Raw genomic sequence first — 21825 nt, forward strand, 5'->3', positions numbered from 1 at the left:
GTCTCCCCACACCCCCAGGATTAGAGCGCCCGCATCTTCCCCTCCACAGTGGTAGATGGATAAAACTGTATGCCATTAAAGAGACAGGAGAACTTGGTTGTGTTGGAGTTTTCATAAAAACATACCCCCTTCAAATTCAAACTTTGATAGATAAGCCAAGAAGAACATCTTACCATGATGGGCTTGGGAAGAGTTCCGTCAGGACAGACTGATGTTAACGACAAGCCAAACAGTTTTCGAGGGTTGGTTGGGGACTGAGAGGCAGAACTGCCCATTGGCGTGCTGACACTTCGCCGAAGAGCCCAGTCGATCAGAGACTTTTTGCGCTTGAAATGTTTCTGCAAAGGGGCTAAGAGCACAAAGAGACATGGGTGTCAATGGTCAAATGGCCCTTGGTCAAGAAGCGTGGTGGTCACAAAGGAACAACTGAAGCAATTAAAAGTGGCTCACGAAGAGCTGAATGATGGATTTCTTGCCTAATGAATGTGATCTATTACTGAATTTTTATCCCATTTATTATCCCATTTTTATCTCTGCTAGGTCAAGGCAGTGCACATGGGGATTACCTCTCATTTTCTATCCACAATAACAACCCTGCCTGCTGGGTTGAACTGAGAAAGAGCAACTGTTCAAAATTGTCCAGAAATCTCCATCTCAGATTTTTCTATAGTCCCAGCCTAGCATCTTCACCACGAGAGTATCCTGCAGTTTTTTTTATTTAATTGGATTTCATTCTGTCCACCTTCCCAACCATGCTTTTTAATCAAGATAAGGATAACAAAGAACTCACGATCAGACTCCAAACCATTTTCTAAAGAGCTAAACCAACCCCAGCAGGACAGTAAGAGGGTTGAACTTTATTGGAAAAATGTCCCTGAGCCAAGAAACCCTCAGATTTCCCTATACCTGATTCCTTGATGAACATTTTGTTGTGCTCTCCCTGCTCCACCCCACCTCTTTTTACTCTCTGTGACCTCCTCAGGTTCTGAGAACCCCCTACTTCCTCTTGTGCAGAGGATGGAGTGGAGTTGCCTCCTCTTTTAAACCCTGGTGGTCCCCGTGAACTGGGTCCTGTTCTGCTTGCTTGCCCACCAGGCTCGTCAGACCAGGACTTTGCTCCCCACTGAACCTGGTTGACCTGCCTAACTGCAGGCTCTCGGGCCCCTCTATGTGCCCGCCAGTATTTGGCATTTCTGTAGAACACTCCAAGTCCACAATGGACCTATCAAGGGAACGCATCCCTTCACTCCCAAGCCCCGTAACGGGATTGTCTGGGGTTTCTGTAGTGCCCCAATACTCTGTTGCCCCCCATTCTATGTCGGAGGTGCCAGAATCAGGATTTGCTTCTCTGACTACCTCCCTGTGTGAAGACTTCCTTTTGGAAGCAGTAGCAGTACTGGGCCAGCTTGACTGTTTGTGTGCCAGTTCTCTTGCATTGTTTGGGTTGTTTGGATGCTCCTGGTTATTCTCCCTGAATGGAGTGCTGAATGGTAGTTGTGAATGATGAGTATGCCCCCTGGGTGACTCCCTGGCTGGAGTAAGCACTGGTGCCTGTATTATTTCTTGTTCCCCTGAATTCCTGTTAGGAACACTTGCGGAACCCTGGAACAGGCCTTCTTCGGCCTCTCTATTTGGCCCTGGCTGCTGCCAACACCCTTCCCTTTGCCCATAGTGGTTCCCCTCCCCCCCGGAGAAAGCCCAGGAGTTGCAGAGGGTAAGTCCAGTCTCGTACGTAGCTGATCGATATGCCGCCGAAGGACACGACCGTCGTCCAAGGAGACCTCGTAGGACAATGGACCAGTGACCTTGCATACTACAGCAGGAACCCACAAGTGACCAGGCCCATAGTTCCGGGTCCATACTGGGGCACCCACTTGCAGACACCGCGATGCCCTGGGTTGGGTGACCCTAGGAGGCAGTCTGTCCGGATGCAACCTGTCAAGTTTGATGATCAGTTTGCGCTCCCAACGGAGTTCAGCTGGGCTCTTCTCAATGGAAGTTGAAGGTGTGGTGCGGTAAGCAAGAAGAAAGTCTTCCAACCTGTGGTGCCAGTCCCCGTAGGTCAGTTTCTTTAAAGCATCCTTGGTGATGCGAACCATCCACTCAGTCATACCGTTGGTGGAAGAGTGGAATGGTGCAGAAGTTGCATCATGAATCATGTTGGCCGGCAAGAAAGCCTGAAACTCGAAAGAAGTGAATTGAGGACCATTGTCAGAAACCAGAACATCTGGGAACCCATGTGCAGCAAAAATCCCTCTCAGTACTTGAATGGTCTTGGCAGCAGTGGTGGAAGAGACAGGTACAACCTCAAGCCACTTTGAATGGCTGTCAACAAGGACCAAGAAGAATTGACCCTGAAAGGGCCCATCTACATGCACCCTAGACCAAGGTGACTGTGTCTCCTCCCATCTATGCACAGGAGCCTGAGGCATTTCAGGGCATGAGCGCTGACACAAGTGGCATCCATGCACTTGAGCCTCTATTTCCCTGTCTAACCCTGGCCACCATAAATGGTTATGTGCAAGTGCCTTCATCCTGACAATGCCAGGATGACCCTCATGAAGGGAAGCTAAGACCCTAGGTCTCATTGAGGTAGGAATAACAACTCTGCTGCCCCACAACAGACAACCCTGAAAAGTGGATAACTCATGCTTCTTGAGCCAGAAACTCTGGAACTCAGTACCTGGACAACGCTCAGGCCATCCAGACAAAACCCAGGACAATACACGAGTGAGTGTAAGATCCGTGGCTGATTCAGCAGCCACATCCCTGGCATTTAAAGGAGACTCAGGCAATGCCTGAATGGAAAGAATGTTGATGGCAGGGGCAGGGTCAGCCTCTACCATTTGTAAAGGTAATCTACTTAGGCCATCAGCGTGGCCCATTTTCTTGCCAGGTTTGTGAACCAATGAAAAGTCAGAGGCTGACAGAAAGATGGACCATCTCAGCATTCTAGGGGAGATGATATGGGGAGTTTGTTTGTTTGTAGTCAACAACTCCAACAGAGGCTTATGGTCAGTATAGACCGTGAAGTGTCTGCCACATAGAAAATCATGGAATTTTTTAATTCCAGCAACAATGGCCAAGGCTTCTCTGTCTATCTGAGCGTAGTTTCGCTCAGCAGAGGACAAAGTTCTGGAGTAATATGCAACAGGAACCTGAGTTCCATCAGTTCTTAAATGGCTAAGTACAGCTCCCACCCCATAAGGGGAAGCATCACAAGTGATGCACACAGGAAGAGTTTCATTAAAATGTTCAAGCACATCATTTGATGTAAGTAAGGCCTTGACCTCATTGAAGCTTTTTTCATGTGCTTGTGACCATTGCCACACTGCCTGCTTGTCTAAGAGTCTATGAAGTGGCTCTGCTACATTAGCTTTGTTAGGTATGAATGCATTGTAAAAATTCAAGAGGCCCAGAAAAGCTTGTAACTCAGCTTTAGACTTAGGCCTAGGAGCTTGCAGTATAGCCTTTAATTTAGACTCAGCAGGGTGAATACCCCTGGTATCTATTCTGAATCCCAGGAAATCTGTAGAAGACATTCTAATTTTGCATTTGTCTTTTTTAAGTTTGAGACCTGTTTTTCTGAAATGCAGCAGAACAGCCCTCAATCTCTCAGCTAAGTTTTGAGTGGATTCTCCTGCTACAAGGACATCATCAAAATAGGGGCAAACCCCAGGTATACCTCTCAGGGTGTTTTCCATTACACTTTGGAAGATTCCAGGAGCTACATTTACTCCAAATTGTAGTCTTTTGACTTTGAATGCCCCCCCTATGAGTTACAATAGTCTGTGCTTCAGCAGCAGCTTCATCAACAGGTAACTGTTGATAAGCCTGTGCTAAATCTAGCTTTGCAAAAACACGCCCCCATTTGAGGGAGGCCAAAATATGGCTGACTACAGGTACAGGATATGTTGCAATGCTGTTGCAATGCCTTATTTAGTGTGCATTTGTAATCTGTACAGATGCGAATGGCCCCATTAGCCTTGAGAGGCGTAACTATGGGAGTTTCCCATGGACTTGAGTTCTAAAACACCTTGCTGAATCAATTTGTCCAATTCAGCATCAATTTCCCCTTTCAAAGCAAAGGGTACTCTCCTTGCTTTCACCCTAATGGGAGTTACAGTGGGGTCCAGTTTCAAGGAAACTGGGGGGCCTTTGTAGGCTCCCAGCTGAGGGCAGTCGGTCCTCTTATGGCGACCTCCACACCCGAAGCACTTGGGTACAGCTGAAAACTTTTCTTTGCCTTCCTTCTGCTTCCTTTCTCTGGATGGGTAGAGATGATCCACCTCATCTTCAGGATCTTCCTCCGAGCTCTCCTGGACTCCCCCATGGTGCACGGAGACGGCTTCTGGGTTGTTCCTGATAGGCCTCATATTCTTGACTGCCCCACCTGCTGCGTCTTCTGCAGTGACCTCTCTCAAGGCATCTTGGAAGGAAATGTCCTCTTTTGCAAAGAATCTCTGTTACAAGTCTCTGTTCCTAAGCCCACATACAAATCGGTCTCTCAACCTTTCTTCTAAATCTTTAAAATCACAAGGCTTACCTGCTCTTCTCAAGGCTGCAATGTATTCTTTAGCTGATTCACCAGCTCGTTGATCCCTCTGTTCAAACGTGTGTCTCCACACAATAACAGACAACTTGGGCTGAAAATGTTCCTTCAATAACTTCTTTAAATCTGTTTAAGTGACAGATTCAAGAGGAGCAGGGGCTGCCAAATTTTCTGCAATTTCAAATGCATCTTGACCACAGACACACAGCAAAGTAGCGGCCTTCAAGCCACCTTCTCTTACTTGATTTACTTTAAAGTAATTTTCTACTCTAGCAACATAAGACTCCCATCTTTCTGGGTGAATAACATCGAATTCAGACAGTCTCTCTATCTTCGCCATTCTTGCTTCTTACTCTAGGAAGGGGTCTATCAGCCAGCTTACCTCCAGCGACGCTGTACTGGCAGGCCAGGTGCTGAGTTTAATGCCATCTTCCGCTCTCCAGGACTCTTGGGGTAAGCTTACAATTCTTCTTTTTTGTTTTTGTAAGCCATCCCACCTTCATCGCCAGTGTTGAATCCTCGAGTCAATGGCGAATGAATAGAGCACATTCTGTAATTCCAACAGCCTTTTATTTTAGTAGTTCTCTCTCCGACACAGCTCTGAGGCTCGCAGGCCTCTCTGTCTCCTTTAATAGAATCCCCGGGCAAAAAGGTAACATTCTGGCACGCTTCCATGCCTCGCGCATGCGCGCGAAGCCGGCACCACTCAGTCTGGTCCTGGGCAGCTTGCAACTGCCCGGGACCATTGCAACATCCCGAGCCTGCCTTTGCAGGCTCAGGACACAACAATTAGAATGGCTGAAGATCAAAGGGGAGAAGATTTTGTTGGCTCTGGATCTTAAATATTGCAAACCTATGTCCACAAGCCATTGGACTATCCTAAACTGGGTGTCCTTGAGACCATAATCTCCCAGAGCATCCCCCGTAAAACCTAGCAAGTGGAGTTTCTTCGTCAGCTCCCTCTCCCAACAAGAAGTATGAGAGTCAGCAAACACCAGGGAAATCAGAACCCATATTGTTTAAGGGAGCCCCCTACTTCTATTTCTTCTATTATTCTGGGTTCTGCCATACATCTGGAAGACCCTAACAGACATTTTACCTCTCCGTAACTTCACCGGAGCCTGGGGTTTGGGCTTCAGGATGAACTGGCACTGCCGGTCCCTGGGCAGCTGGTGCAGCGGTGAAGTTTCGTACTCATCAGGAAGCAGCACGCCATTGCCAGGGCCTCGCAACTGGTCCATGGAGCCTCGGAGGCAACCCAGGATAATGCTGAAGGGATGCTCATGTCCTATGGCAACAACAGGCTAGCTGCATCATCTACTGAAGACAAAGAGGCCTGGCGAAGTTTAAGTTTGGGAAATAAAAAGCAGCAAAGAATTGACCGACTGGGATTCTAGTCCATATGACTAAAGGAGGCTGAGCCTAGACATCACCCCCCCCCATGTCCAGTGCCCAGGGGAAGGAGATCCAACCGATCAGCCCAGGAAGGCCCACTGCAGTTACTGGTCAAATCAAGTCAGGGAATAACCCTTGGTCCTCAGAGGTCTGATTTTATCATTGGCTTGACCCCATTCACTTTAAACTGCCGTCAGCTGAATTATCCCATCCTGAATTGTACAGGGGACTCCCTGACTTCTGCTGAGTATGTATATCTGCAGAATGTCAGGTGGCCCAAGCCAGTTGTGGTCCAGATGTTGAATGAAGAAATGAGATGAGGCTGAAGCTAAAAGGGAAATAATAATAATAATCTTTCCTTGACAGCAGGATTTTCCTGATAAGGATGTGTGGCTGCAGAGCAAACAATTGTTTGCATCACCACTAGATGAAGTCCCATCATTCCCTTCCAAAAATCCTCCACCTCTGATCCACTTTTGAGAAGCTTCCCCAAATGTTCTGACTTTAAGAAAGGAGAAATATTCATGTACACAACTGTTGAAAGAAAGGGCAGTGCAAAGAGGGGCAATTGCTGCCAACCACCCAACAACCGGAATATAAAAAACCACGTTTTTTTCTTGCCACAAGCCTCTGGGCTTCAATCCAGAGGACAGCATAGATATGTGCCTGCCAATGCAGCCCCTGGTGCCCATCCCATTCCGTACCACAATGGTTCTCAACTAGTGGTCCGTGGACCCCTAGGGGTCTGCAATGTCATCACAGGGGTCTGTGATGGGATGTCGAAATTGAAATGTAAGAGGGGTAAATATTAAAGAGCATGATGTCCTCTAGTGTTTTTGTTATAACTTTATTGGACTAACATGGTTTCAGTGCTGAGCTTCTTCCACCCAACTGGAGAAAGGACTCAGCAGGGGTGATGCATGTAAAAAAGGAGTAGGAGCTTGACTGTGCAGTCAAAGGCACTGTCCTGAATTTTGTTTAAATCCCCATCTCTTTGAGGATACCCCTGGGGCTTAGTTCTCACTGTACAATATGGAACAGAATTTGCCTGTGCTAATGAAGTGAATTCCTGGGAACCCCAATCAGGCATTCTAAAGAAAGGCATAGGAGGCCACAAAGCAGCAGTGGGCAGCTCTTCTCTTCCATAAACTCATGGTGGCTGGGCATGACTGTGAAGGTCTGTTCTACATAAAGACAGGGCAGTTACCCACCAGAATAACCCTTCCTTTGTAGACCCCACCTCAAGGCTTCCACCCATCCCAAACCCTGCACTATTTGAGTTCCAGTTCCTGAGACTCCCTTTGGGCCCACAACTCTCTCGCAAGGGCTCCCACTGCAGGCAGTTGTGATGGGCTCATTGGTTGGCTGCGCCACAGGGATTGCTTTGAAGGGAAAGGCCCAAATTGGTCTGTAGAGACCACATTGCTTTTTTTGACAATAGAGGTCTTCTCGCCTGTTTTGGCTCCAGAGGTCATAGTCCCAATTATAGTCCTTTGGTAGTTATGAAACAGTCTTTAGGAATTCTGAGAAAGAATCGTATGGAAAAGGTCATTTCCCTCTTGGCCTGTCCTCCATTTCAACAATAAAAGCTTTTGGACTTCTTCTCAGCTGTCAATCCAGACAAAGGCTCAAGGTTGCATTAGATACATGGAGAAGTAACAACACCCCAGGTGTTGTTATACCATCAGGACCATATGTCTCTGCCCTGCTGGCTGGGATTGATTGATTGATTGATTGATAGAAAGTGGCTCAAAAACATCTGAAGAGCCACATATTTTCTACCCTTTGTCTATAACCAATAGTACTCTGTGTGTGTGTGGTTTTGATTGCACTAACAAGAAGGCTTTTTGGCTAGAAGAATACAGATGAGATCTTTTGAAAGCTTTGTGGATTTAGGTAACTCTACCCCAGTTCAGCTAAGGTGACCCACCAATACCATCTGAAGTTGCAAATATTCTCCATACTCCCATCTCCATTCAAGAAAGGAAGAGTTCTTACCAATCAGTGGGTATGCAGGATTGTCCCTTCCTGAAATAACCCACAGGTGATAGTCACTTGGTCTACCCTGTGAATGGAAAGATAGAAGGCTAGTGAAGATCAAGTTGTGGAAGGAGTAGAGCAATTGAATGCAAAACAATATAAGAATAAACAGGCCAGGCTTGAAAGGAGGGAGGGAGGGAATCTGGAAACCCAGGATTATAAATCTCATGGAAAACAACTGAGTGCTGACCTTGGAAGGAAGGAAAAAATGCAGGAAAGGGCGAGACAAAGAGTCAGGAAGATACATGTCCAAACAAAAATCTACCAGGTGTGTTGCACTGCATTTCACCTCGTTTATGCAAAGGCTTACAGAGCGAGCACAACTGGATCAGTGAACCATTCTTTAATTTTACACAAACATACACATACACTCTTATAGCCCAGCACAAACAACAATAAATAAATGTAAGGACCCACCCCACTTCGCATCTTAAGAAGACAGAACTCATGGAACAGTTCTTCCAACAGGCATCCTTTATTAAGAGAAAATGGTTGCAGACATTCTAGACAGGACTTGGGGTCCAAGCTCTCCGATTCAAGATTTTAAGGGGTTCCCCAGTAGCCCCACCCAATCAACCTCTTCTTCCAGCGACAGTCTCAGGCATTACCTTCCCACCCCCTTTTCCTTACTGCTGACAGGAGGGAGACTTCAGAGAGGAGTACATGAAAGGTAATAGCCCCATTCTTATGGTTAGTTCTTTTGGTGATATCCACATCCAGTCTCTTTCAAGTGTACTGAAGGAAGTGAGGGCCATAAAGCCCCTTTGTTCACCCCCTTCCCTTCATTGTATGACAGAATCTAGAGAAGGCAGAAATGGGGTTTTCTATAGTTGATAACTAGAGATGAAATATAATTGGATTCTGACATATAGCTTGCAACTCCATCCTCTCATAGTTGTAAAAAGGACAATTTGGAAAAGGCTTTTAGGACAGCAGCTGTGCCCTTTCTGATCCGCCCGGTGAAATTCATCTCAAGGGCTGTGCATCTTGGTTACGCTGATGTAGGAGTAATACAGCCTAGCTTTCCATGAGGGCACTACTCATTCCGACATACAAATAGTTAATCTGAGTCTTCCTTACAGTGGCCCTCTCAAGAACTTCCCAGCTGTCCTCAAAGAGAACATTTGACCCACCACTGGCTCAACTGAGCCAGGCCAAAAATGGTCACACAGGACAAGTTACCTTAATATCATATGTTATGATTTATGTGGGACAACTATCTGTTTCTTTGTGAAGTATCCAGCACCTAGGGATTTTGCAAAGTGGATTTTAATAAAGACACTTCAATACTTTCTCTACTTCAGCTGACTTTCTTTGTGGGGTAAGTATGAACCCAAATGGACAGATCCAACTGGACATCTGGATCTGTGGTCTCTCTCTCTAAAGAAAAACGGGAGCCATTCCTCTCCCCACCAATATCACTGAACCATTTTTGATAGGATGTTACACTTATACTTACAGGAACCCCCAACTGTTCTGTGGTCTTTTTGATAATATTGTCAGTAGTTTCCATGTTGGAGATGCTTAATGCAGTGTTCTGAATAAAACAAATAAACATTGTAATAATTCCTATTCCTTTCTGAAAAAGAATATTTTAATGAATTAACATCATCATATGAAACATATTTACAGCAATATTCTTTAACATATAAGATCACTAATTTGTCACATTATGATATTCCAGTTCCGAATTCCAAAGGACTTGTAGATTAGCAATATCCATCTTGAAGAATCCCTTGGCTTTCTAGAGCAGTGGTTCTCAACCTTTTTAATGCCGCGACCCCCAACCGGTCGTAAGTCGAGGACTACTCAACCAGTCGTAAGTTGAGGACTACTCAACTGGTACAGCACCGTTTGCAGAATGGGACTCTTGGCGGGCTCAGCAGGGCAGAGACAGCCTGGACAATTCCTATTGGCTTTTGAAAGCCAATAGAATTAGACTCTATTCAACAGAGTCTGTTCTATTGGCTTTCAAAAGCCAATAGAATAAAAGGGAGTAGCACAGCTAAGGAAAAGGGGGAAAAAAATGGCGGACTGCATTGTTTGGCGAGCCCCGTGAAATGGTCATTCGACCCCAAATGGGGTCCCGACCCACAGGTTGAGAACCACTGTTCTAGAGCAATGAAAAGGAGCTTTAGACTCTGTAATCTGGAAATTTCAGAAATGGCTAATACAGCAGATCCAAATTTTTAAAAACAAAATTTTAATTGAATATATAGTCATTCTGAAATGTCGATCGATTGATTAAATATTATGTGCCATCAAGTCAACACTAACTCTGGCAACCAACTCCAGGATAATCTATGCCCAATGTGGCTCCTCAGATCACCCAGTGGAGTTCCCATTGCCATTTGAATCAACTCTGTCCACCTTGATGTTGCATGTCCTCTTTTCTCTTTCCTTCCATCTTTCCCCGCATCAAAGCTTTCTCTAGAGAGCTGGATCTTTGCAGATGTGCCCAAAGTAGGATAATTTGAGCCTGGGCACTTGTGTCTCAAGTGAGAACTCTGCTTTGATTTGTCTGATAATCCATGTGCCTGTTTCTTGGGTATGCATAGTACTCTCGGGAGTCTTCTCCAATATCCACATTCAAAAATGTTAGTACTCTTCTTATCCTCTTCTTCAAAGTTCAACTTTTGCTTCCATGGAGCATCACAGAGATCATCACTGCTTGCAAAAGTCTGAACTTTGCTGTTATGGCCACATTCAAATTCTTCTTGCAGTTGTAGAATGATTTTGAAGATGGAATTAACAAAAACTTGGTATTAACATTTTTCTTCTGCCCAAGTACTTAAACAAACAAATAAAAAAGGCCAACACATTTATCTGTGATTCAAAGGATCATTCTTGACATGGAAGCAGGGGTTGAATTTAAATTCCCTGATTTTTCAAATATGTTTAACGCTTTTTAATGATGGAAAGACAATTAAATTTTGGCTAGAAGAAGTTCTCCATCTATTGATGTTATTTTGGAGGCTTGGATCCCCTCATTCATTAGTTTAAGTTGCAGTTTTTCTTTCAGCTTTTAACAACAACAACAATTTCTTTATTACTCACAGAAGAGCCTTTCTCCCTGTCCATCACCAAAATCTGTATGGGAAAATTTTGGGGGTACTCAGTCTGCTTCATTTCATAGATGTGCCTGTAATTTAAATATTGATGGTGAGTTCAGATATGTGCTGCACAGAATAATTGTATTAAGTTGAATAGAAAAAGCTATTTAAAGTCCTCCAAAGAATTCTACTATTCCTCTGCCTGGGAACTTGGGAACTCCCACCAAGATTCCATTGGGATGCCATTAGGTGAAGATGAGGATTGGCCCAGATGATGTCCTACCTCATGAATGCCCATAATGGACTAAAATGGGGAAGGTCACTATTGAGTTGGGTGGAAGGAGCAAGTATGTCATAAAATGAAGCTGGCGTTCCCCATTTTTACAATCTAGGTATCCTTTTATCCCTAGGATGTTAAAATAGGGAGCACAAATAAAGGCAGGGCATCTCATTCTTGGCACACTGGCAGGGCCTTCCTTCAGGATGCAATAACACAGAGCAGAAAAGAAGGAAGAACACATCTCATACCAGAGCAGCATGGACAGCCATCTTTCCTTCACTTCTGAAGAGCTGGAAAGAAAGAAAAAAAATTGAGGTAGGACAATATCACATAGTTTTTGTCAACTTTACTATATTAATCTGCAAAGCCCCAAATGTTAGGTGTGAGATGGCTCTTGGTTCTGCTTCTGTCAAGGAGGAAATACTTAGAATAGAATAGAGCTGGAAGGGGAGGGATTATGATCCCTGTTGCCCAAGAGGTGAGTGCCATGAGGGGAAATGCCAAGAACTACCCATCTCTTCCCCCCCTTGCCGGAGTCCTAGCCCAACCACTGGAGCCCATGCCACTTCACCCATCCCCCAAACAGCTGTGATATCAAGCTCTGTGTTCCAGCCAAGTTTGTTGCCACAGCCTTGGATGCCAGTCCCACAGTTCAGCCAAGAGAAGTCTGGAGAGTGGTTCGGCTACATGCCCAGGACCAGCAAGCTACCCAAGTCCAGAAAGCTGCCCAAGCCCAGCAGCAGGTAGAGGAGGCTTGACTGAAGTTCGAGCCGCCTCCCATCAAGCCCATCTTTGATGGGGATCCCGAGAAGCTGAACTTATTCTTCAATCAGGTGTGGGCTCATTTCGATTGCTACGCTTATGCCTTACCGGGATGGGGCTACGATGGTGAATGCTGTGATGGCAAATTTAGAGGGGTGAAGGAGCTCCTGAATTGCATGACATTAATCTATTCATGGAGCAACTGAGGCAGTGGTGGGATTCAGCCAGTTTGCACCACTTTGGCAGAATCGGTAGCTAATTTTTTTGTTGCCCAGGCCCAGAATGGACTTCCGGAAGCAGCATCCACACAGAGAACCAACTGTTCACATATTTGAATCCCACCACTGAACTGAGGGATCAGTTTGAAGATGAATCCCGAGTCCTAATGGCTGAGAAAGAAATCCACCACCTGAAGCAAAGAGGTCGTTGCTAATCAGCCAAGGCAGTGGCCTGAGCAGTCACTATCAACTACTTCAAATGGGTTAGATCGTGACTTGCTTCAAGCCTGCATCATTCGAAGTCTTCCTAACCTATTGTGTGAGTGGTACTGTATGGCAGTGATGCTGGACATTGTGCTGGACCACCCCTGAAAGTCAAGCACCACCGAACCCAAGCCGCCACGTGTCCAAGAAAAACACCTCTATGGCTGACGTCCCCAAGCCTCTGCAGCCACCAACATCTCCAAAGCACCAAGCAGTAGATCTGTGGTCTACTTTGTTGAACTGAAATCTAAGTATACTATGTCCACCAAGTTTCGATGGTCTACTAATTTGGTCTCTTTATCAAAGAATGAAATAAGATTGGTTTGGCATGATCTGTTTTTAACAACCCATGCTGGCTACCAGTTATAATTTTGTTTGCTTCTAGTTGTTTGTAGATCTGTTTTTTATTATCTTTTCCAGGATCTTCCCAGGTATTGATATTGGACTGATTTGTCTATAGTTTCCTGGGTCTGTATTTTCCCCCCTTTCTTGAAGATGGAAATCACTTGAGGTGTCCTACTTCCTTCCTGGTCTTGAAGACTCCTGCCTGTGGGTGCAGAGGGTCCCCTAGCAGACTCCCAGATCTCAACAGCAGGAAAACTCTGTTCATTTTAATTAACCAGCCATTGGCCATAAAATTCAGGCTGATGTACAGCAAAATTGGTTGAAGGAAGAATTTTGCATGAGAGAATCAACTGATTGTAAAGAGGGATTATAAAAAGCAATATTTTGAGTTGAGGTTTTAAAGAGGTGAGAGTGCAATGTGTGTCTGTGCACATGTGTGGACATACAGATATATTGCAACCATAAGAGGATATGTAGCATACACATATGTATTTAATATGTATTGATCATAAGGCTCTTAATATGTTGTTCCCCCACAATCAAACATAGCTAGGAAAAATGGTGAACTTGAATGGCTTTCATGCTTCATTACCCACAACTCTTCTTTTGGTCACAGCATATTCAGGACTCTTCTATTTTAGTGACTGTTACATTATCTCCGGTGCACACCCATCCCTGCACACACACGCTGGCTGAGCTGGGTTTCCTAGCCTGGCTGATTAGAATGGAAAAGCTCTGTTCCAATGTAGATTTGGATTCTGGGTTTAACCTTTACTCTGTCTCTCTCTCCTCCCCTTTTCTTCCATTGCACAATTCTTATAAGCCATTTCCCTGGCAGGCAACTTCAGTGACGTGGGGGAAACAGTGCCCATTTCAAGCTTTTCATAAATTGATGTTTCTGCAAAAGTGAGGCCAGGGGCTCAACGTTTGGGTCCAGCATCCTCCAAATCTGCAGTTGCAACACTGCAGACTCTCTTCTGTGATGGTCCTTGGCTGCCAAGTCAGTGTGACACCATGCTGGGTGCAGCTGAGAACAGGAAGCTGCATGCCTGTTTTTCTGGCTCTGGAGTGGGAGCCTCAGCCCAGGGCTTCTCTCAATCTGTGTATGGGGAGACACTCACACCACTGAATTAATGCGTGAAGGAATCTTTGCAGAGTACAAATTCCTTCTGCATTTATGTCATCGACTTGGACTGGATAAACACAATTAACTCATTGAAAAACCCACTGGCTGAAGACATACTATCTACCAGAATCTTCAATAAAAATGCAGATAAAAAATTGGATTTGGGAAATTCTGGTGTGATCAAAGATCTGAGAGATTTCAAAGGAAGTTACTCCATGATATAGTTGTTTTATCCAAATATCAGTGCATCATAATTTTATAACTATAATCTTAATCAAGGACTTTTAGTAGTTTTTGTTTACTGTCCTGATTCCTGATTGATTGATTGTGACTTGTTTTGTGAGACAGTAGGAAATATATGTGATAAATAATCCATGATCTTCTTGATTTCTGCCTTGACAGAAGGCACAAATGAAAAATTTCTGTGTTGTCCTAGGATCTGAGCATGGTCTTCTCCAGGGGGCTGTGTTGGAAGGTTTTTTGTTTTTTTATAAAAAGTTTTTTATTTATAATACACTTAAAAACAAAGATGGACATAACGTGACATTCCAAAATAAATATTCCTAACAATTTGTTCCTCTTGATACATATAATTAATACATAATTCTTGATCTCTATATAAACATATTCTTCTATACAATACAGTTATATATACAGTTATATATAATTCTATCTTAACGCTAATTTAAAACCTGAGCAATTCTTCTTGATTCACACCAGTGATAAAATTTGTCCCAGATCTCGAAATAGTCTGATTCTGTCTTATCTTTCATTTCCATTGTGAGCCTATCCATTTCAGCACACAATAAAATTTTATATATAATCTCTTCTTCTGTTGGAATTCCTTTATTCCTCCAATTTTGAGCATACACCAATTTAGCAGCCATGAGAATGTGTAACATCAAATAAAACACTCCTTTGTTGTATTTCTGCATGGTTATGCCTAGTAAAAAGAGTTCTGATTTTAACTCTACCACTAACTTTAATATTTCTTCCAGCCATTTTTTAATCTTATTCCAAAAGTCATGGGCTCATGGGCACTCCCACCACATATGATAGTATGTTCCTTTTGCCAATTTACATTTCCAACATTTGGAGGAAACATTTGGACCCATTTTGGCTAATCTTATGGGTGGGAGATGCCACCTGTAGAACATTTTGTAGAGATTTTCTTTGTAAGAGGTGGCCAGAGTAAGCTTCCTGTTTCTTACCCATAATTCCTGCCAGATGTGCAGATCAAAATTGAGATCAAAATCCCTGCTCCACGTTAACATGGTCTCTTTTACCTGTTCCTCATACATTGCCTGATCTAACAAATAGTGATATAGTTTTTTAATCATTTTATCCTCCGTGCCTAATAATGTTTTGTCCAGCCCAATTAGTTCTAATTTTATACCTAACTCTTTTTTATCTTTCCAATATCTCGCCTGTAATTGAAGGTATGCCCACCATTCTAGTTCCATCCCTTCATCTTGAAGAATTTTCCTGGGTTTTAATTCCCCTCTCATCTAGGATATTTTTATATGTTATAATCTTTCCCAGTTGGATAAACTTTGGGTGTATATGCATTTCTAACGATGAGATCCAACTGGGAACTTGGGTATAATTTGGTTGCCAGATTTTAATCCATACATCAATTAAGGCTTGTCTGATATAGTGCTTTCGGAAATATTTATGTGTCTTATATTTATGATCCCACAACATAGCGTGCCAACCTATTTGTAGGTCATGACCTTCCAAACATAATAGTCTTGTGTTGGAAGTTTTAAGGAAAGATTTGTGGAGACCATCAAACACATTCTCATTCTGCCTCTCAAGGCAGCAGAAGCAATCATAGGAAAACAGCAGCCACTGTTATCTCCAGGCTTGTGCTCTCCGGGATGTTGCCAATAGGATGAGGGTGAACAGTTTGGAAGCACCACTGTTGAGGGTGGCTGCCAGAGGGAGATGCCATGAATTTTTCCCACAGTTGTTTTTCTCAGTTGCTCTTGAAACTGCTTCTGTTTACCTACATGTGATTGGAGTTGTTTGGATGAGGATTGTGTGTATGGAATGCCCCCCTTCCCCCTCCCTCGCATCTCCTCAGTTGCAACTTTGCCCTTGTCACAACCTGGAAGGCACCACTTGTTGATGAGGGCAGAGCAGACTGGTTGAGTTCATCTCTTGCCATGGTGGTCCCTTCAAAGAAATGGGTTTATGGACATTACCTGAAAGTGACGACATAATTTACAGTTGGCCAGCCAATCACAAAAGATGTATCTGGGCTCATTTTCTTCTCTGACACTTCACTAAGGCAGGATCCAGTCCATACTTCACTCAGATGAACTTTTTTCTTCAGTTTCAAGCTGGAAGAGGACCTGCATGTCCAAGCCAGAGAGATCCCTCTTAAGCATATTTGCAGAATTCAGAAATCACAGCTAGGGTCCCTGATCTGTCTCCTCCTGCACATATCCAAGAACTCTTCCACAGAGTCACAGACACACTCCCTCACCTAAGGTGACATGCTTATTAAGCAGCTCGCACTAAAGATCCTAGGTTCAGTGTCCCGTGCCATGATTTCCTTTCTGAAATAAACCCTAATTAGCTTGATTTGCCTTAACTCATGGTTACAAATCAGAAGGCAGGGTTCACACCAAGGCTTAATGTGAGGGGTTTGCTTTGGTATTCATATATTGTACGAACTCAATGTTTGCTAATAGTAAAGAGCATTAGCTGGTGGATCAAATGGGCATTCACACTTACTTGGATTTGGCAACAATTAGCATGTTGCTGAAGAGGAACAAATGCCTCTCTTGGGTTTGCAAGCCCAGAGAAAGCTGGACACGCTCATCCAAGATGAAGATGGAATTTGGGTTGCTAAAAGCTCCAGCTGGTAATCCATTATCTCCGTGTGAGGATGACAAAATAATTTCCCTGCTGGAAAAGAGAGCAGGAAATGAATTAGGATGATAGTAATACTTTTGCACTTTGCTTACTACTGTCACCATCCAGGAAAGCATATTTTATCCATTTTGCTTTAAGCAATCCCTGAAGCGGATTAATTTTATGCTAAAGTCCAGTTTTATCTGCAGCGAGTACTATTATTTTCAAGGAAATATTAAGATCTTTCTCTTGACTACAATTGCCCCATTGAACCAAACAGACCTTTTTATTCTTCCTCCAAACCTGCCCTTTGCTACTCTTAAATTCATTTACCCGTCTCTCCTCTTGTTGTAGAGGAAGTTAGGGGCGGGGCTCTAGACTGGCAAGTGACATCGTGTGTGTCATGATATGCATAACAACCTCATGTCTTCTTCTGGATAGGCATGTTATGTTGTCCACTCTTTATTTATTTACTTATTTACTTATTTATACTTATAATTCAGATTGCTATGGCTGCCCAACTCACAGTGACACGGGATGGGGGGGGGCAGTGTGCAGATTAAAAACAAACACCAAAGCCTCCTTCTGGCGCACTGGCTGTAATCTTCATGATTACATAGTTTCACAGGGCAAAGAGCTTCAATGTATATAACAATTTGGAGAGATATTTTTAAACTAAAATATTTCTTTAAGAAATTAAACTAAAATACGATGTTCAAATTATTGGACATTTAATACAGTTGTTACTTCATTTGTCCTCAGTTTCTAGAAAATGCTTTCATCTGGTATTCTGCTACCAGATCATGGCGGATGAGAGGCCCACAGCTCCCTTCTTCTCTTTCCCTCTCTCGGTCCCCCAATCCTTTCCGCAAATCACAGGTGTTTCCAGGGAATCTTGAGATTGGCCTAATTTGCCTCATTGGAAATCAAGCTGCCTGAATCTGCTTGGTCCTTCATGGCCCCTTCTTGTCTCTCCCTTCCCCCTTGGTCAAATCTCCATCAAGTTCCAAAGCTAAGATCTGCCACTCTTTGACCCCATGAAGCCGATGCGCCTCTCGAGCAGAGGGGAGAGGAGACCAAAATACAGAGGGGCAGTTCACCATCACCACTGCAGTTCTCTACTTCAGTATGGAAGTTTGGAGGCAAATATATTCAACATTGCAGTTCTGTTTTTGCCAGGATGGGCCCCAGTTACACGGAATGTAAACCCTGACAAGTCTTTAGTCTTCCCCATCTCGGTTGGGGAACCTGGGGAGCTGAAGAGCGAAGGCTAGGCAGAGCTACCACCACTGTTTTCCCCTGGTTTTTTTTTAAATGTGTGCATGTATGTGCATGTCTGTGTATGGAAGGGGGACTAACTGCAAGGAGTGACAACCTTAAGGCCAGGGAGGGAATGAGCTAGGGGGGCTTGAAGTCTTCTGAAAGAGGACAGTATAAAAAAGAGATTCAAAGGGTTTTGATTTTGATTAAGGTCAGATGGGGCAGAGGGAAACTGACAAGTGGTCAGGATTTGCTATAATGCTCCACAATAAGAGAGAGAATTGCTGGGATCCCTGCTGGGCCTGTTTCTTGGCTTGGCCTGCCCTGAAGGGCTGAAGGGAAGCTTAAGTATGAGGCTCCATCAGTTGCCTTTTGCTTCTTGGAGCCTTTGAAGGGCCTCCAAATAACGCCAAGGATTTGGGTCTCCTGCTTGAGAAATTAGGGGAAAGCCTGAAAGCACAATAGCTTTTTTTTTTTTTTCATAATTGGCAACTCAGGTATTGCCTGAAATCTGTGCAAGCTGTCTCCCCAAACCAGGATGCTAAGTGTAGACTTAAATGAAAAGTGCTCCTAAAAGATCATTTGGTTCTAAATGAACATCATCTGAATTTTTAACTTGGCTTAAAGCAATATTTATTTCAGTAAAATATACTGTCAGAAAAAATTATTTATGAGGGCATTTTTGGAAACAGCCACGATAAGTGTATGTTCTTTGTTTATCTACCATCTTTTTGTGGCTAGAAGGGAAATCTGTGGATGATGTGATGGACATTCGGCATTGGAAGAGGAAATGAGTTGGACATGTAGAGTTGAAATGCAAAAGGCAGCAGTGACTGAGTGGTCTTTGTGCCAAGCTCAAAGAAACCAGGGATCAGTACAAATCCAAGTTTAAACTAGCAAAGAAATGTCACAAATAAGTATGAACTGAAAATCAGGCACATAGTGGGAGGATTTCAGCTTTTCTCTTTGCCAAATATGCTGATTTTTAATGCTTGATGATTCTACTGAGCCAGCCCTGCCTGACACTTTAACCATTCGAGCTGCATAATTAACATTAAAGTGCAATCTTGTGATAATTTTTATGCTATTGGGGTATCTTCAATTTGGATCGGTTCCCCATAATGGCTCAGTGCCGGTGTAACATCTGAAATAGGCTGCATATTCTAACAGTGAAGACTGGCTGCTGTCCCGAGAGGCTTGCAAGATTGCAGGAATGCAAAATATGCATCCCAGTTGTGGAGACAAAAATGATTTTGCATTGCTCTCCACAGTCCTTCAAATACAACTACAGGATAAAATCAGATTGTCTTCACTTCTACAGACCTTGAAGTGTTAAAAAGTTACCTGGATATATATTTCAAGCTGAAATTGGGCTGGAAAAAATAAAAGTTGCCTTAAGCTCTGTTACTGGGAAGCAGAATGAGGCAAACCTTCCTGTCAATGGGAAAGAGAGTTCTCTAAGCATTGTGGAATCATAGGGTTGGAAAGGATCTTGGAGGTCTTCTAGTCCAACCCCTACCCAAGATGGGAGCTCTTCTTATACCATCCTAGACAAATGATTTCCAATCTTTTCTTGAAAACCTCCAGTGACAGAGCACCCACAACTTCAGGAGGCAAATGGTTCCATTGATTAATTGCTCCTACTACTAGGAAATTTCTCCTTGCTTAAGTTGGATTTCTCTTTAATGAGTTTCTACCCATTACTTCTTGCACTGACCTCAGGTGCTTTGGAGAATCAGTCTACCCCCTCTTCTCTGTGGTAGCCTTTCAAATATTGGAAGATGGCTAGCGTGTCACCGCTAATGCTTCTTTTCATTAGGTTAGGCACACCTAGTTCCCTGGTTCATCATACAGTTTAGCTGCTAGTCCCCTAATCATGTCTGTTGCTCTTCTCTGCACTTTTTCTAGAACCTCAATGTCTTTTTTTCTATCACGGTGATCAGAATTGGATGCAATATTCCAAGTGTGGCCTCACTACTGAAGTATAGAGCAATACTATAAATTGTGAACTTAAAACTATCTTTCTGTTAATGCAGCCTAGGACTGTGTTGGCTTTTTTGATGGTTGCAGAACACTGTAGCTCCTAATAGTGGTCCACTAGGACATCTAGATCCCTTACACAGTTACTGCCGTTGAGCCAGATACCCACTCTTCTGTATCTGTGAATTTGGTTTCTCATGCCTAAGTAAAGGACTTTACTTTTCTCACCACTGAACTGCATGTTGTTGGATAGGACCCAATGCTCAAGTCTGTCAAGATCCTTTTGAACTTTGAGTCTGTCTTCCAAAGTGTTAGCAAATCCCCTCAGCTTGGTGTCGTCTGTTTCCACCAATTTTGAATGCACATGTCAAAATGGCTAAAGGTCTTGACGTTTCACTACATCTTACCCACTATGGAAACATCTAAAGAATTTCAGAGGAAGAAGCACACCCCAAACATTGGGGATACACCTCTTCCTTTGGTGCTCTTCTAGTGATCTTTGTAGGACTGTACAGTAATAAATTTGGAGTGGACTGTAATTTCTGGGGCTGCTTCAGATGTCAACAGAAACAGTGAGAGAGGAAGTGGAAGTGATTCATACTCCTAGGAGTCATTTGAATAGGATCAATGCACCTTCTGAGCCAGAGAGGAAATGCCTGTGACTTTTTTTTCTAAGTTGCATAGACCTGGGGCTCTGCAGGAGGAAGGCAGTTCATTTCTACTTCCTCTCTCTGCATGGAGTCTATGGAAGGCACTTTCCCACTGGTTCTATTTCATCAAAATGGGTTCTATTTTCAATGTGACTTGGAAGATGACCTGATTTTACTAGGAATCTGAGAGGTTGGTGGAGTAAAGGTCACTGTGTCCCATTCAATGGACTTCTACAAATCCAGATGCTCACTGGCTAAATCAATTGAATTAATTCTTCTCAGGCCTCACAATCAAGTTATTTCTTTTTTATTTCTTAATGAGAACTGGAAATATTGGAAAACCTGATCTGTACTTTGTTCAGTAGCTCCTTTATAGAATATACCCTTTTCTAAAATTGTGCCACTTTTCTTGAAGACCGAAAGTTGCAAAGTTTAGACTTCTCCTACTGGTAACAAGCTGTTTTTTAAACTGATCTCATTTGGCCAAATACCTCTCTTTGTTTTAATGAAATGCCCTGATTCTCTTTGATGTTTACATTTTAATGTAAGATCCACGAGAATGAAGGTGCCAAGTACACAGAGATTGCCCTAAAATACTGGCCAGTGCTATTGATTGAAGGAGGGAGTGGGGTTAGTTTGCAGTGGTCTAGAATCAGGGGTCAACTGCACTTTTTCCAACTAACAAATAGTATTATGAGGCAAATGTTTTGTGAGCTGCAACTTCATAATATTGTGGTGTTATTAAGCACATAAACTTTCCATGAGCATTAAGCATTTTAAGAACTACTTTATTAAAAGGCAGAGACTTTTGTGGATTAATACCAGGGGACTGAAAAGGAGGAGAAGGAAGTGTGAGTGATTCCTTCATCTATCTACTGCCTGTCTCTCTATTCAGTTTTTATAACTCAGTCCAGTTGACTTTAACCTCTCTACAGATAGAGATTTTTTCCCATCTGTGAGAATTTTCCGTGTGCTGAGAGGAAAGTTGTTTTTCTTGGCAACCTCACTGAAGTGCTTTGCTACTGCTTTTCTCTGGAG

At 43.4% G+C, this 21825-nt stretch overlaps 1 protein-coding gene across 3 annotated transcripts in view; it reads right to left on the reverse strand.

Annotated features, from left to right (window-relative positions):
• Positions 1 to 21825, reverse strand: part of LOC120318096 (rho GTPase-activating protein 20-like) — an 81785-nt gene that overhangs the window by 7469 nt on the left and 52491 nt on the right. For 2 of the 3 annotated variants that reach the window (XM_039365362.1, XM_039365359.1), the window contains 8 exons: positions 16778 to 16951; positions 16243 to 16392; positions 11569 to 11610; positions 11045 to 11129; positions 9447 to 9524; positions 7946 to 8012; positions 5652 to 5840; positions 174 to 349 (listed from right to left, as the gene is read on the reverse strand). In XM_039365362.1, coding sequence (XP_039221296.1) covers positions 174 to 349; positions 5652 to 5840; positions 7946 to 8012; positions 9447 to 9524; positions 11045 to 11129; positions 11569 to 11610; positions 16243 to 16392; positions 16778 to 16800 — 810 coding nt within the window. In that variant the 5' untranslated portion in view covers positions 16801 to 16951. The remainder of the gene's footprint in view (positions 1 to 173; positions 350 to 5651; positions 5841 to 7945; positions 8013 to 9446; positions 9525 to 11044; positions 11130 to 11568; positions 11611 to 16242; positions 16393 to 16777; positions 16952 to 21825) is intronic. The other variant, XM_039365361.1, reaches the window with a different exon arrangement.

The sequence above is a fragment of the Crotalus tigris genome, unplaced genomic scaffold, assembly GCF_016545835.1.
Source record: "Crotalus tigris isolate CLP2741 ecotype Arizona unplaced genomic scaffold, ASM1654583v1 scf7180000020062.1902635, whole genome shotgun sequence".
Classification (NCBI taxonomy): domain Eukaryota; kingdom Metazoa; phylum Chordata; class Lepidosauria; order Squamata; family Viperidae; genus Crotalus; species Crotalus tigris.